The sequence below is a fragment of the Jaculus jaculus genome, chromosome 7 (genome assembly GCF_020740685.1).
Source record: "Jaculus jaculus isolate mJacJac1 chromosome 7, mJacJac1.mat.Y.cur, whole genome shotgun sequence".
In the NCBI taxonomy this organism is placed as follows: Eukaryota; Metazoa; Chordata; class Mammalia; order Rodentia; family Dipodidae; genus Jaculus; species Jaculus jaculus.
The window spans coordinates 110,477-126,104 of record NC_059108.1 but is presented as its reverse complement, the minus strand read 5'-3'; the positions used below and the strand labels follow the sequence as shown (position 1 = coordinate 126,104).

The 15,628-nt window shown below is 44.8% G+C and overlaps 1 protein-coding gene across 5 annotated transcripts in view; it reads left to right on the top strand.

The window, feature by feature from the left end:
- Positions 1 to 424: 424 nt before the first annotated feature.
- Positions 425 to 15,628, top strand: part of Actn4 (actinin alpha 4) — a 93,062-nt gene continuing 77,858 nt past the window's right edge. For 2 of the 5 annotated variants that reach the window (XM_004659887.2, XM_004659885.2), the window contains exon 1: positions 426 to 682. In XM_004659887.2, coding sequence (XP_004659944.1) covers positions 521 to 682 — 162 coding nt within the window. In that variant the 5' untranslated portion in view covers positions 426 to 520. Of the gene's footprint in view, positions 683 to 15,628 lie in introns of all 5 variants that reach the window. The other 3 variants (XM_045153925.1, XM_004659886.2, XM_012949086.2) reach the window with 2 other exon arrangements.

Sequence of the window (15,628 nt, the reverse complement as noted above, 5' to 3'; positions counted from 1 at the left end):
TCATGCTTCAACTTTCTGAATGCTGGGACTGCTGGCATGTACCACCACATTGGGCTTCTGGTTTCATTAGGGCCGTGAATTTGGTTTGTCATAGCCAACGACAAGGCTTGGTCTAGAACCCAACAGGCGTTCAAAAAATATTTGTTACATCTTAATTGTTAAAAGAGAGCACATTCCCCACCAAAGTAGGTTAAGGCCATAAGGTGAAATCCGTCTACGAATCTTTCATAAGTTGGGTCCCGCCTACTTGAGGATGACGTGCGCGTTCACGCGAGAGCAGCGACGGGACTCGTACACTGCGCAGGCGTCTAGCATCCAGGAGCAGTCTCAGTTCTTCAGGTGCGCGCGCGGGAGGGCGGCGGCGGCGATGTAGTGCGCAGGCGCGGCGAATGAACTGCGCAGGCGTCAGTCTTGGGCGGGCTGAAAGCAGCTGAAGCTGCGGCGGAGGGGGAGGCTCAGGCATAGGGGTGGGAGCAGAAGCGCGAGCAGACGGTCTGGTGGGTAATCGAGAGGCGGCGGAATGGTGGACTACCACGCGGCGAACCAGGCGTACCAATACGGCCCAAGTAGCGGCGGCAGTGGCGCTGGCGGCGGTGGGAGCATGGGCGATTACATGGCTCAGGAGGACGACTGGGACCGGGATCTGCTATTGGATCCGGCCTGGGAGAAGCAGCAACGCAAGGTGCGCGGCCCGTGGGCCGGATGGGGTCTGTCGGGAGCTGGGGAGGAGGTTGGGAATTGGGGGTTCTAAGAAACAATTGGCGGGCTGGGAAGTGGTTTGGAGTCCCCAAAAGGAATAGCAGAGCTTAAGAAAGGAATTGAGAATCCGAAAAAAAACTGGCAGTCAGGCAAAAGGGAATTGGACAGCCTGGCGAAGGATATGGAAGGTCTGGGCGCATAACTTCAGGAACCGAGGTGATGATCGGGGAAGTTGAAGTGGAATTGGTTTTTAAGGCGGGATTGCAGGGTCAGAAGAAAAGCTGGGCGGGCCAACGGGAAAAAAAAACAGGTTTGAGAAGGGAATTTGTGGACTTATTAGGGACCTGGGAGCCCCAGTATGGAGGGAATGGTTTGGAGTGCAGGGTCTGAAGACTAATTGGCTGGGGGAGTTCCACAGAAGAAGAACCAGGAGTGTGAGGAAAGAATGGGAGACCAAGGAAAAGATTATGGTCTCAAGAGGCGTGGAAGGACTAGAGGATCTAGGAAAACGGAAGGGGTACGAAGGAATGCGTGAAAAGACATGAACTTGGGGTTTCAGGGTGGATAGGAGCGTTAAGGCGGTCTGGTGGGTTAAGGATCGGTGGTTGCTGAGGCGAGAAGTTGGGGCGCTGTGAAGACATTTGTGAAGGGAGTGAGATTTATTGGGGGGGGGGTTGCCCAGGTGTAAAGGAATGAGAAAAAGAAGGTAAGGGGGATAAGAGGAATCGATAGAGGGAAGCAGAAGAGGGACGGGTACACAGAACATTTGGGGGAATTTAGAAGTGAGAAGAGGTGGAAAAACCCAGTGAAGGGTGAGAATGATAAGAGTGGGAGCTGGAGTGGTGGATAATGAGAGAGAGCTTAGTTTGGGAAAACGAAAGTCTGATTAGAAAGAGCCTGGATTGATGCGTAGACTGAGAAAGGAAGCAGGGTTAGGTGGGGAGAAGGAGGTGAGAGTGTCCAGGAAGGATTTTGTCTTGGTGGCAGGCAGATAAAGGGATATTAAAACAGTGCGTTTGTTTCTTATGGGGTATGAAAGCAATTTAGGGGGTAACCCAGTAGTGAAGGGACATCAGAAGTACAGCAGGAGGAGGGTGTAGAGTGTTGGGAGACAGTAATCCACTGTGGTTGACAGAAGTTCAGAGTGATGGAAGTGTTTGAGTGTAGGAAGCGCTAGTGTGTGTGTGTATGTGGGGGAGTGTGTGAAGAGGGTATGAGGTAATTGATGTTAGAAACACTTCTAGAAGATGATGATCACGATTTTTCTTTCCAGATTTGTTATTGGTTGGCTCCGTGGCCTTGGTCAAGACCCTTGGTCTCTCAGGGCAGTGCTGTCCTCTGTAAAATAGGAAAGGGTAGGGCCCCTTTGATTCTGTAAAGGGTGTGTGCATGTGTGTCTGTGTAATGGGACTTTGGGAGAGGGCCCCCAGGATGTGGGAGAGCCGGTTTGATGGTGATTTCTCAGGCCCCCTAGGGGCAGACAGCAGGTAGGGAGTTGGTACTCTGGGGTTGGGTATAGGCAGCCCAGTCTGGAAGGAAAAGTGGGAGGAGCCGCTGTGCCTAAGCAGCCTGAGGTGGGGTTTGGCATAACCTTGGCTAGATTACCAACCTCAGCTTGAATGTACTCATCAGTCATAACAGGGTGGAGGGGAACAGTGGCTTGGGGGTGGTGCCTTTCTCCTTGGCCCCACCTACCTCAGGGTGTAGAGATAGCTGACATACAGATGCGTTTTTTGTAGGGAAGAGGAGATCTAGTCTGGAATCTGAACAAAAACATTGCTGGAGGCCATGTATGTGCCTGATTGGAAAAAGGTTTAAGAGGTGCCAAGAGACTTCAAAAGTTGGGAAAGAAACCAAGCCACAATGTTGGTTTTGAGAACTGCATCTGTCTTCTTTAAGTGCTGGAGAAAATGTGCCCTGGCTCCCCCTTCCCCCCTTTTTTTCCCTCAGGTAGTGGGGGTAGATAAACCTTCCTTTCCCATCTTGTACAAGTCCTCAAATGCCTCCTTTCCCTTCCCTTCTGTGTAGGAGTTAAGGTGTGTGCTCTTTGCCTTCAGAGCCTCCCTTGTCTGCAGGGTGAGGTTGGGCCACTTTCAGGCCCTGGGCCGGAACCAGAACTCAACAGAACCCCATTGCTAAATGTGTCATTTTTTCCTAGCTCCCTTCTTTCCAGGTTAGGAAAGGTTGAGGAACTGGATGGCACATAGTGTCCTCTGGCAAGTGCTTTACCACTGAGCCACATCCCCAGTCCCCAAAACATCTTATAACAGTGCTTTAGAGACTGTGAAGGCCAGGTTCTAGTATACCTGCTTTATGCCTACTCTAGCAAATATTTACACTTAGTTAGGGGTAAAGTATTGCTTCACCACTGTGCCCTTTTTGACATGGGGGAAGGAGTAATGAAAAGAATACACTAGTGTCCTCTCTTCTTCTAGGAGAACTTGCTCCCCTCCCCCAGAACAGGTTGGCTAGGACTTTTCTATTTTTGTTTTATGGCTGGGCTTTTTCTGTGTTGCTTTTGAGAATGGTTACTTTTCTTGCCTCTCCAAGAACATAACATATTAACAACTGAAGTAGAGGTTGGCCCAAGTCACAGTGAGTATGTCCAAGAATGATTATTCTTTCTGGAAGCCTTTTGCTCTGACTACTAGGGACCCCTTTACCCAAAGCACCATCTAACAAATAGGTTATATAACAGGTTTTACGTGGATGGCCTTGAGTACTACCCTGGGGTGGGGAGGATAGAGGACTGATCTGGTCTTTGAGAATCTCTCTCTCTTTCCTTTGTGTATGTGTGTGTGGAGGGTAGTGTGGGTGTCTGGGTCTGGGTGTATGTCCAGGATAGCCATGAATCCTGGGCTCAAGTTATTCTTCTGCCTCTGTTTCCTGAGTAGCTGGGAGTACAGGCCTGTGAGCACATTCTTGAGCAACGATAGCCCTCATTTACCTATTCCATTCCAGTACTAAACAGCACTACTTAGCTTTTTTCCTTTTGGCTTTCGAGGTAGGGTCTTTCACTCTGGCCCAGGCTGACCTGAAATTTACTTTTTTTCCCCAAGGTAGGGTCTCACTTTAGCTCAGACTGACCTGGGCTTCACTATGTAGTCTCAGGGTGACCTTAAACTCACAACGATCCTCTTACTTCTGCTTCCCAAGTGTTGGGATTAAAAGCAAGCACCACCATGCCCGGCTTCTACTTACAAGAACAAATGGGACCTGGTATATTTAGGGTGATAATGGCTATAGATCTCTTTCCTAGCTACTGTGTTATTTTTTTTTTTAAATGTGTGTGTATGTGTGAGAAAGATAATTGACATGCCAGGTTTTCTAGCCACTGTAATCTAACTCCAGATGTGTGTGTCACCTTATGTGTATGTATGACCTTGCTCATGCATCACCTTGTGTATCTGGCTTACATGGGATCTGGGGAGTCGAACATGGGTATTAGGCTTCACAGGCAAGTGCCTTACTTCTAAGCCATCACTCTAGCCGTGTTTTAGATTTTTTAAAAAAAATTATTTGCAAGGGGCTGGAGAGATAGTTTAACTGTTAAGGTGCCTGCAAAGCCAAAGGACCCAGCTTCGATTCCCCAGGAGTCATAAAGCCTGCTGCACGAGGTGGTGCAAGCATTTGGAGTTCATTTGCAGTGGTTAGAGACCCTGGCATGTTCATTTTTTTCCTCTCACTCTCTTTCTGCCCTCTCAAATAAATAAATGAATTTATTTGCATATATATTTGTATATGTATACATGCCAGGGTCTCTTGCCACTGCAAATAAACAGTTGATGCTGTGCTACTTAACCCTAACCCTATTTTTTACAAAAGATTTTTATTTATTTATTTATTTATTTTATATTTTTTGTTCATTTTTTATTTATTTATTTGAGAGCAACAGACACAGAGAGAAAGACAGAGGGAGAGAGAGAGAATGGGCGTGCCAGGACTTCTAGCCTCTGCAAACGAACTCCAGATGCATGCGCCCCCTTGTGCATCTGGCTAATGTGGGACCTGGGGAACCGAGCCTTGAACCGGGGTCCTTAGGCTTCACAGGCAAGCGCTTAACCGCTAAGCCATCTCTCCAGCCCTTTATTTATTTATTAGAGAGAGAGAAGGAGAGAATGGGCGTGCCAGGGCCTCCAGCCCTTGCTAATGAACTCCAGACACTTGCACATCCTTGTGCATATGGCTTATGTGGGACCTGGAGAATCACACCTGGGTCCTTAGGTTTTTTTTGCAGGCAAGTGCCTTAACTGCTAAGCCATTCCTCCAGCCCCCTATTTTTTTAATGGGGGGAGGGAATTGGTGCACCAGTCACTGAAATTGAACTTCAGACGAATGTACCACCTTGCCTGCTTGTCACTTGTGCATCTGGCTACATGGGTCATGGAGAGTTGGACATGAGTTCTTAGGTTTTGCACGCAAGCACCTTAATCACTAAGCCATCTCTCCAGCCCTTGTGCCACTTTCTGCATCTGGCTTTACATGAGTGCTGGGGGATTAAATTCAGGCTGGCAGGTCTTGCAAGCAAGTATCTTTAACCATGGGGCCATCTCCCTAGCCTCCTCTTTCCAGTTTCTAAAAAGGGTCTGGGTAACCTTGTGCCTCATGCTATTGTGGAAAGGTGGGATCTCTTGAAAGTTACCTCAAACCCTCACCTCACAGCAAGAGGAACCACTTTGCCCAGTTTCAGTGTTCACTGGGACATAGTTGTTTGCGGGGCCTTAGGGTTTAGACCCTGAACTTTGACTCAGGCTATGATAAGTGTGAGTTAATTATTTGGAAGTTCTGATGGTGTTTTGTTTTTCTCCAAGTAAGTATTTTTATTGTTTTCAATGGATGATGGAGGTCCCAAAGTAGCCATCTGGTATATTGCTCTGTTACTTTTATTGCTTGCTTATTAGAAACTTGCTTTTTATCAGCTGTGAAAATCGAACAATTTACAGGGGGGAAAATAAGCTCCATTGTTCTCTGGAAATAAGTGTAAATACGTGAATGGGGCAGGTGTGCTCTGTAAGCCCTCCTGGGAGGGTGGGGAATCTACTCAGCTCTTTGCACTCTTCTCCCCCCCCCCCTTTTAGAATATGTATAATCCCAGCACTGCGGAGTCTGAGGCTGGATAATCTTCATGTCAAGGTCAGTCTAGGCTATATGTCAACGACTCTATCTCAAAAAGCCAAAAAAGTCAGACATGGTGCTACACGCCTTTAATCCCAGCACTCAGGAGGCAGAAGTAGGAGGATCACTGTGAGTCTGAGGCCAGCCTGGGACTACAGAGTGAGTTTAACCCTGCTCCCCACCTTCCCACCCCTCACCATCACCCCCAGGAAAAAACAAAACAGAAAAAGCCAAAAAGAAAAGGTGGATGATTAGGCTGGGAGCACAGGGCTACTCCTATTCATTTGATTGAGATCCTATTTGTGACACTGTAGTGGTACCTGCCATTTTGCCTAATCCTAGGTGGTCCAGGGTGTGGATCTGGGATTGCTTTTTGAAACAGCCTCCCTGGATCTCGTTTCCAAGACCAACAGGGAGAGTACCTTGGCAGCAGGGAGTTGATTCACCCTTGAGTTGGAACTTGTGCTGAAACCTTTCATTTAATGGTAGCCAGTCGCTTGGTCTTGTAGGGAAAGCTAAGGTAAATGTTGGTGGAAGACAACCCATGAGAGTTGAGCATTGTAGTACATTCTTCGTTTTGTTTTTTTTTTTTTTTTTTGAGCTAGGGTCTCACTTTAGCCCAGGCTGACCTGGGGTTCACTATGTAGTCTGAGGGTGGCCTCAAAGTCATGGCAGTCCTCCTATCTCTGCCTCCTGAGCGCTGGGATTAAAGGCGTGGGCCACCATGCCTGGTTTCATGATTTTATTTTTGACAGAGGGAGAGAATGAATGGGCATACCAGGGCCTTTCAGCCACTGTGAATGAACACCAGATGCATGTGTCCCCTTGTGGTGCACATGCAACACTGTATGCTTGTTTTACTGTGTCTGGCTATGTGGGATCTGAAGATTCAAACATACATCCTTAGCCTTTGCAGGTAAGTGCCTTAACTGCTAAGCCATCTCTCCAGCCCTTAAATTTATTTATTTATTTGTGAGAGCGAGTGAGAGGGAGAATGGGTTTGCCAGGACCTCCAGCTGCTGCAAATGAACAACAGACACGTGAGCCACTTTACATCTGGCTTACATGGGTCCTGGGGAATTGAACCTGACAGCCCTGTAACACATTATTGAAATCCCAGCATTGGGGGTGCTGGCGCAGGGGGGTTGTGCATTCCAGGCTAGCCTGGGCTACTTATACTTACACCTTGTCCCACCCCCTCCAAAAAAAAAAAAGCTGGGCCTGGGGCTGGACGGATGGCTTAGTAGTTAAGGTGTTTGCCTGCAAAGCCAAAGGACCCAAGTTCAATTCCCCAGGACCCACATTAGCCAAGTGCATAAGGGGACACACACGTTTGGAGTTCATTTGCAGTGGTTTGAGGCCCTGGCACACCCATTCGTTCTCTCTCTCTCTCTTTCTCTGTCAAATAAATAAAAATAAAATATTTTAAAAAGCTGGGCATGGTAGCACATGCCTTTAATCCCAGCACTTGGGAAGCCTGAGATTACATAGTGAATTCTAGGTCATCCTGGGCTAGGGTGAGACCCTACCTTGAAAAACCAAAAGACAAAAAGAAAGAAAACCAAAAAAGCTGGGCATGGTGGTGCATGCCTGAAATTCTAGCACTTGCCGAGGCAGGATGACCACTGAGAGTTGGAGGCCAGTCTGGGTTACATACAAGTTCTAGACAAGCCTGGCCAATTTAGTAAGATCCTGTTCCCCCCACCAAACAAAGCACCCTAGTTCTTGGTAGGCAGAGGCAGAAGGATCTAACATTCTGTAAGTTCAAGGCCAGCCACAGCTACAAAGGGAAACCAAGTCACGAACCTACAAAACACCAGAAAATGGTGCTGGATTTGGTGACACACACCTTTAATCCCAGCACTCAGGAGGCAGAGGCAGGAGGATTGAGTTTGAGGCCAGCCTGAGACTACATAGTGAATTCCAGGTCAGGCTGGGCTAGAGTGAGATCCTATCTCAAAACAAAAACAAAATCCCCCCAAAACAAGCAAACCCAGAAAATAAGGGTGTGAGATTGTGACTTCATATCCAGGTAAGATGTTGGTAGGGAGTTTAATCAAAATGTAGGCTCACACTACTCAACATGTCCTTGTTGAACACATTGTGGAGGAACAGGAATGAATCTGCTTTCTAGGTTGAGCTCTGGAATAGGTGTGAGGAGAGTTTTGCCATTTTGTTTTACTTTTTGTTTCTCTTCTAGGTAGGGTCTTATTCTAGCCCAGGCTGTCCTGGAACTCACTGTGTAGTCCCAGCCTGGCCTTGAACTCAGTGTGATCTTCCTACCTGTACTACCTAAGTGAAGGGATTAAAGGTGTGTGCCACCATGTCCTGTGGAGTTCTGCCAATTTAGTAATCACTTTATAGCAGGCTTTGGCCAGACAGCATCCTTTTCCAGAGTTAAATGAGTACATAGTGCAAGTTATCTGTCAGAACTAGCCAGCAGATGACAACCAAGGATGGGGAGCCAAAGAAAGCATTGAGATGGAGACTTTAGGCTTTTGAATAGTGGTTTTATAATATGCTGGAAATAGCACAAGCCTTTGACCAGATCTTAAAAGCAAGACAAAGCAAAAAAAAAAAAAGCCTTGCTGCTGGTGGTGATTCTTGCTTTTCATTTATTTATTTATGGTTTTTCAAGATAGGGTTTCACTCTAGCCAAGGCTGACCTGGAATTCACTATGTAGTCTCAGGGTGGCCTCGAACCCTCTGCAATCCTCCTACCTCTGTGTTGGGAGCAAAGGTGTGCTCCACCATGCCTGGCTTTTTTTTTTTTTTTTTTTTTTTTTTTTTAAGGGGAGAAAGCTGAGCTGGAGAGATGGTTTAGTGGTTAAGGCACTTATTTGCCTGTAAAGCCTAGGGATCTAGGTTTGATTCCCTAGTACCTACGTAAGCCAGATGTACAAGGTGATAACATGCGTCTGGAGTTCATGTGCTGTGGATGGAGGCCTTGCGTGCCCAGTTTCTATCTTTCTTTGGCTCTCACATAAATAAAAAAGGAAATAAATAAAATATTTAAAATAGGAGAAAGTGAGTGAACAGCTATTTCTTATGATATCACTTGCTCCTTCAAGTTTTCTGAATAGCCAAAACCATCAACACATTGGTTTCTTCTGTGGCATTTAACATGTTCTAGGTCATCTACACCCACTTTATTATTTCCTTTACTCAGCTATTCCCATGTTCTCAGCAGTAATATTCAGCTCCATTTCCCCACTTTCATTTTACTTACATGTCTAGTTTACAGAGTAACCGAAACACTTGTGTTATCTGGCTTTAAGAGTTTTTCCTCTCCTTTTTTCTTTTTTTCATGGAAATAAGAGGCAAAATGATAGCAAAATGGTAACTCAGTGGCCAAGGTAATTGAAACATTGACCTATTAAAGTGTCTGGTAGTCTCTGAGCAGATACAAAAACTGTCATTCCCAGAGTGTGAAAGAACTCTTTATATCATGGGCAATTTGAGAGCTCAAGATTAGTTTCCTTTAGGATGGGTTGAAACTTTGAAACATCAAAGAAGAGTTATAAGGAAACTTAGTTTTATAGTGTTGCAGTGTAGCCAGAGTTTGTTACAAAGTGGCAGGAGTAGCTCTTCTCTTTACATTACTTTATTGAGATAGGGTCTTACTATAGCCCAGACTGACCTGGCATTCACTCTGTAGTCCCAGGCTGGCCTTGAACTTTCAGGTATTCCTCCTACCTCTGCTTCTTGTGTGCTGGGATCAAAGGAATGTGCCACCATGCTTGGTTACACTTACTTTTTTTAAAAAATAGTTTTAAAAAATATTTATTTTGGGCTGGAGAGATGGCTTAGCAGTTAAGCGCTTGCCTGTGAAGCCTAAGGACCCCGGTTCGAGGCTTGGTTTCCCAGGTCCCACGTTAGCCAGATGCACAAGGGGGTGCACGCGTCTGGAGTTCGTTTGCAGAGGCTGGAAGCCCTGGCGCGCCCATTCTGTCTCTCCCTCTATCTGTCTTTCTCTCTGTGTCTGTCGCTCTCAAATAAAAATTAAAAAAAAAAAAATATTTATTTTGGGGGTGTGAGAATGGGCGCACCAGGGCCTTCAGCCACTGCAGACAAACTCCAGATACATACATCACTTTGTGGGTCTGGCTTTATGTGGGTATTGAGGAATTGAACCTGGGTTGTTAGGCGTTGCAGGCAAGCCCCTTAATTGCTGAGCCATCTCTTCAGCTTTTTGTTGTTATTTTGACCCTCGGTTTTTTTTTTTTAAGATTTTTATTTATTTATTTGAGAGTGACAGAGGGAGAAAGAGGCAGATAGAGAGCAAGAGAGAGAATGGGCATGCCAGGGCTTCCAGCCACTGCAAACGAACTCCAGACGCATGCACCCCCTTGTGCATCTGGCTAACGTAGGTCCTGGGGAATTGAGCCTCAAACCAGGGTCCTTAGGCTTCACAGGCAAGTGCTTAACTGCTATGCCATCTCTCCAGCCCATTTAAAAAAACAATAATTTATTGACAATTTCCATAATTATAGACAATAAACCATAATAATTCCCTTCCCCCTCACTTTCCCCTTCACAACTCCACTCTCCATCATATCTGCCCCCCTCAATCAGTCTCTTTTATTTTGATGTCATCATCTTTTCCTCCTACTGCACTGGTCTTATGCAGGTAGGGCCAGGCAATGTGAGGTCATGGATATCTAGGCCTTTTTGCATCTGGAAGAGTGCATTGTGAGGAGTCCTGTCCTTCCTTTGGCTCTTACATTCTTCCTGCTACCTCTTCTATAATGGACCCTGAGCCTTGGAAGGTGTGATAGAGATGTTTCAGTGCTGAACACTCCTGTGTCTCATCTCAGCACTGTGGTGCCTTATGAGTCATCCCAGAGGTCACCACCATCTAAAAAGAGAAGCTTCTTTAACCAAAAGTGAGAGTAGCATTAATACATGGGTATAAACATTAAGAAAAGTGCTTACAGGGCAGTTTGGTGAGCATGATATATGCATTTATTCAGACATCAGCAGGTGTTAACACCACTAGGGCTGATGACTTCCCCGTCACAGATTTTCATTTTCAGGCATGTAACCCTCCAGTGGCACAGGCCTCCAGTCCAGTTAGAGAGCAGTTCGTTTGTCCCATAACAGACATGCCACTATTGCACCCGTTAGCTCATTTGGTCAAATGTAAGGCTTGCAGTGTCCGCTGTTGTTTATCTCCACTAATGACCTCTCCCATGGAGCTGCATGCAGTATAGGTTTTTCTAGCTTTCTGTCAGCTGGCCAGTAGGAAGGAGGTTTTCAGCTCAGCTCCAACAATATTTCTCAGTGATCTTGCAGCCCAAGGATGTAGAGTCTTCAGCAATAGTGTCTTACCATCTATTCCTAGTGGGAAACCAAGAGCCTTGGAAATGGCATGTAAAGTTTTAGGGACATCAGGGACCTTCCTGGCCAGTAATTCACTGGAAGGTATCTCGTCCTTGGCACTGAAGATTTTCTAGTAACAACCTATGGCTTCTGGATGCACCATTGTCCAAAACAGTAGGTTTATGACTTATTCATACCTTAGATTTTGATCAACCCTCTCCCCACCCTTCCTTTACTCAGTTTCTTTCCCTGACCTCACTTAGGTCTTTCTATCCCTAGTAGTCTGTTCATCTACTTGCCCATATATATAGTACCATCCCCTTAAGTCCTTCCCTCCCCTTTCCTCCCTCTTATAGCCCCTTTCTAGTTTACTGGCCTCTGCTGCTGAGTTTTATTCCAACTTACATGTAAGTCCAAACATTCGTAGCTGGGATCCACATAGGAGAGAGAATATGCGATGTTTGGCTTTCTGGGCCTGGGTTACCTCACTAAGTATAATCCTTTCCAGTTTCATCCATTTCCCTGCAAATTTCATAATTTCACTTTTCTTTACCACTGAATAGAATTCCATTGTATAAATGTGCCACATCTTCATTACCCACTCATCAGTTGAGGGATATCTAGACTGGTTCCATTTCCTAGCTATTGTGAATAGAGCAGCAATAAACATGATGTTGCACTAATTTTTCTTTTAAGAAAGTTTATGAGTTACATTGTATTGTGTAGCCCAGGTATCAAGAAATATAAAGGTTCAGTGAATGAAACAGAAGCAAACATTTTTTTTGTTCTGTTTTTTGTTTTTGTTTTTGAGGTAGGGACTTAGTCTCATCCAGGCTGACCTGGAACTCACTCTGTAGTTCCAAGCTGGTCTCAAACTCACTGTGATCCTCTTACCTCTGCTTCCTGAGTGCTGGGATTAAAGGCATGCATCACCACATCCAGCTGTAGCAATGACCTTTTAATATCCAGAATAATTCTTTTTTTTTTTTTTTTTCTGTGGATCTGTCTTGTATATTTTGGATATTTTGCAGCATTCTTGGGCTTTACCTACTAGATGTCAGTAGCAGGCACCTTATCACCCCAAGGGATGATAACCAAAAAGTCATTAAATATTGCCACTGTTTCCTGGGGAGCAAAACTAACCCTGCTTGAGAGCCACTACTTTATGCAAATATTTGGAACTGATCACCTAAAAGGAAAACTACAGAGTAGGCATAATTCTCTTTAAGTATTTGGACAATCTCCTCATAGAAGCATGAGGATATTTGAGATACCAGAGAGCACACCTTTACCTCCGATACATCATAAAATAAATCAGTTAGCATCTATTCCTTCTATGTGCTAGGCCTTGTTCATAATACTTAAGTGTTAGACTGCATAGTACTGACTCTACTTTAAAGATGAAAAACTTGAAGCTCAGAAACGTTAAAGAACTTGTTCAAGATCCAAAGGCTAATGGCAAAAGGCGATCCAGTACTCAAACTAAGATCTAACAAAGAGCCCAAGCTTTTCACCACCTACCTACTATGATCACAACAATTGAAGATTTTGCCTTAGTAAAATAAAATGACTTAGCCAGGCGTAGTGCCACATGCCTTTAATCCTAGCACTCCCGAGGCAGATGTAGGAGAATCACCATGAGTTCAAGGCTACCCTGAGACTACATAGTGAATTCCAGGTCAGCCTGAGCTAGAGTGAGACCCTACCTCTGAAAAAATAAAAATAAACCAACTTAATTTTCTGGAAGAGGCCACTGGGCTTTTTTCTTAGATATGATTTATTGAAGTGCTATATAAAACTCTGCAGATTGAATTTACTTGGTATTTTCTATTTGTCACCTGTTACTATGCTGGCTTCTGTGTTTCTGGAATGACCTCTTCCCATCTGTGCCATTGGCCTGGCCCACAATAGTTAGAAACCATCCTCTATCTCCAGGTGGTACAGTTGATTCCTGTACTTATTTCTATGCCTCTTAAACTTTTCAATAGTCTTAACTTGATTTATTTTTTTTTCGAGGTAGAGTCTCATTCTAGCCTAGGCTGACCTGGAATTCACTATGTCGTCTCATGGTGGCCTCAAACTCATGGCGATCCTTCTACCTCTGCCTCCTGAGTGCTGGGATTAAAGGTGTACACCACCACACCTGGCTACCTTTTGCTTTTGGTCCCAGCACTTGGGAGTTAGAGGCAGAGGGATCAAGAGTTGAAGATTTTCCTGGGCTACAGGCCTAGTTTGAGGTCATCTTGAGCTACATGAGACTGTCTCACAAAACTGAAGATCTTAAAAGGAAAATTGATAAAATACATAGAAGGCCTTGTTTCCCTGGCCATAAATAAAGGGAAACTACAAAAATAAATTCATTAAGAACAAAAGAATATTGGGTTCCTGCTAACTTCTGTTCTTGCTAAAGGTTCTGACCTGAGGCCAGCTCTCTTTGTTGAAAGATTGGCACATGTGGGAGTGGTACTAAAGAACCAGTTAACAAACACAGATCTCTGAAGTCATCAAGTAAATCAAAAGAAATTCCAGTATGGGTTGAGGTCAAAGAAAGGTTGTGAAAAATATCTCATGTGTGCATGCCACACTTGGAAAAACTATCTTCTTTTTATTTTATTTATTTATTTGAGAGAAGGATTGAGGCAGAGTGAGAGAGAGAGAAAGGGCACGCCAGGGCTTCTGGCCACTGCACACCAACTCCAGATACATGCATCACCTTGTGTATCTGGCTTACGTGGGTACTGGAGAGTCGAACTGAGGTCCTTTGGCTTTGCAGGCAAGCGCCTTAACCACTAAGCAATCTCTCCAGCCCCCCCCCCCCCCTTTTAATAGGGCTGGAGAGGTATCTTAGCGGTTAAGGCGTTTGCCTGAAAAGTCTAGGGACCCGGATTCAATTCCCTATTCTCTCTCTCTACCTTTCTCTGTCATAAATAAATAAAATATTTTATTTATTTATTTGAGAGAAAGAGGCAGATCGAGTGAAAGAGAATGGTTGTACCAGCCTCTAGCCACTGAAAACTCCAGATCCATGCACTACTTTGTACATCTGGATTTATGTGGGTGCTGGAGAATCAAACCCTGGTTCTTTGCAGTGGCTAGGGGTCCTTGCATGCCCTTGCTTCTCCCTCCCCCTCATCTCTGCTTGCAAATAAAATATTTTTTTAAAGTAGAAGGGAGGCTGAAATAGGATAATTTCCTGAACGCTCACGAATGGTGAGTTAGTGAGGTGCAAGTGAGGACCTACCTTAAAACCTTAAAATTGTCCTTTGACTTGCACATGGCAGTTGTGCACCTGCACTCAACATGGACATGTTTGTGTGCATACAATAACTTTTTTTTTTTTTTGGCTTTTTCTCCCCTAGGCTGCTTTGGCGTGGTTCCTACGCCATCTTAACCGTACAATAACATTTTTAATATTTTATTTATTTATAAGGGAGGGAGGGAGAGAGAATATGGGCACACCAGGGCCTCTAGCAACTGCAAACAAACTCCAAACACACATACCACTTTGTGCATATGGATTTATGTGGGTACTGGCTTTGCAGGCAAGTACCTTAACCACTGAGCCATCTTTCTAGCCCACATTTTTTTTTCTTTTGAGGTAGTATCTTTTTTTATATTAATTAGTTTTGTATTCAGCAAATACAGTCAGTTACCATTATTAGGCTCATCCATGACCTACTCCCTCCCCTTGGCCCCTCTTTGTTGAGGTATATGGATCATGCATTGTGGAGTTAGCCCACAGTTATGAGTAAGATAAATGTCTTTGCATATCATGACCCAACATGTGGTGAGGTACTGTCTTGTTCTAACCTAGAGTGATCTGGAATTCACTATGTAATCTCAGGCTGGTCTTGAACTCACAGTGATCCTCCTGGTGCTGGGATTAAAGATGGTGTGTGCCACTACACCTGGCTTTACAGTAACATTTTCTTTTTTTCTTTTGGTTTTTCGAGGTAGGGTCTCACTCTGGTCCAGGCTGATCTGGAATTTACTATGTAGTCTCAGGGTGGCCTCGAATTCACGTGTTCCTCCTACCTCTGCCTCTGCTAGGATTAAAGGTGTGCACCACCACACCCGGCAATAACTTTTTTTAAAAAAAGATGAATAATATGTGTTTATTATTTACTCCTCACACAGCTCATATTTACATGTTGAAAGTCTGGCTGTTCCCATAGGGGATTTGAACCTTGTATTCTGAAAGGAAAGCATTGCTGTCCTGCTGAGTTAAGAAAGGCTTATTTAAGGCCAGGTGTGGTGGTGCACATCTTTAATCCCAGCCTTTGGGGGAGGCAGAGGTACTAGGATCCTGAGTTCGAGGCCACCCTGATACTACATAGTGAATTCCAGGTCAGCCTGAGCTAGAGTAAAACCATATGTCGAGGCCTCCCTGCCCCCCCAAAATGAAAGACTTATTTAAATATTTTTCTTCCAAATATCAGAACAGGAGAGATTCTTTGTCTTCCAGTGTAATTATGGATATGAGGCAGAAGTA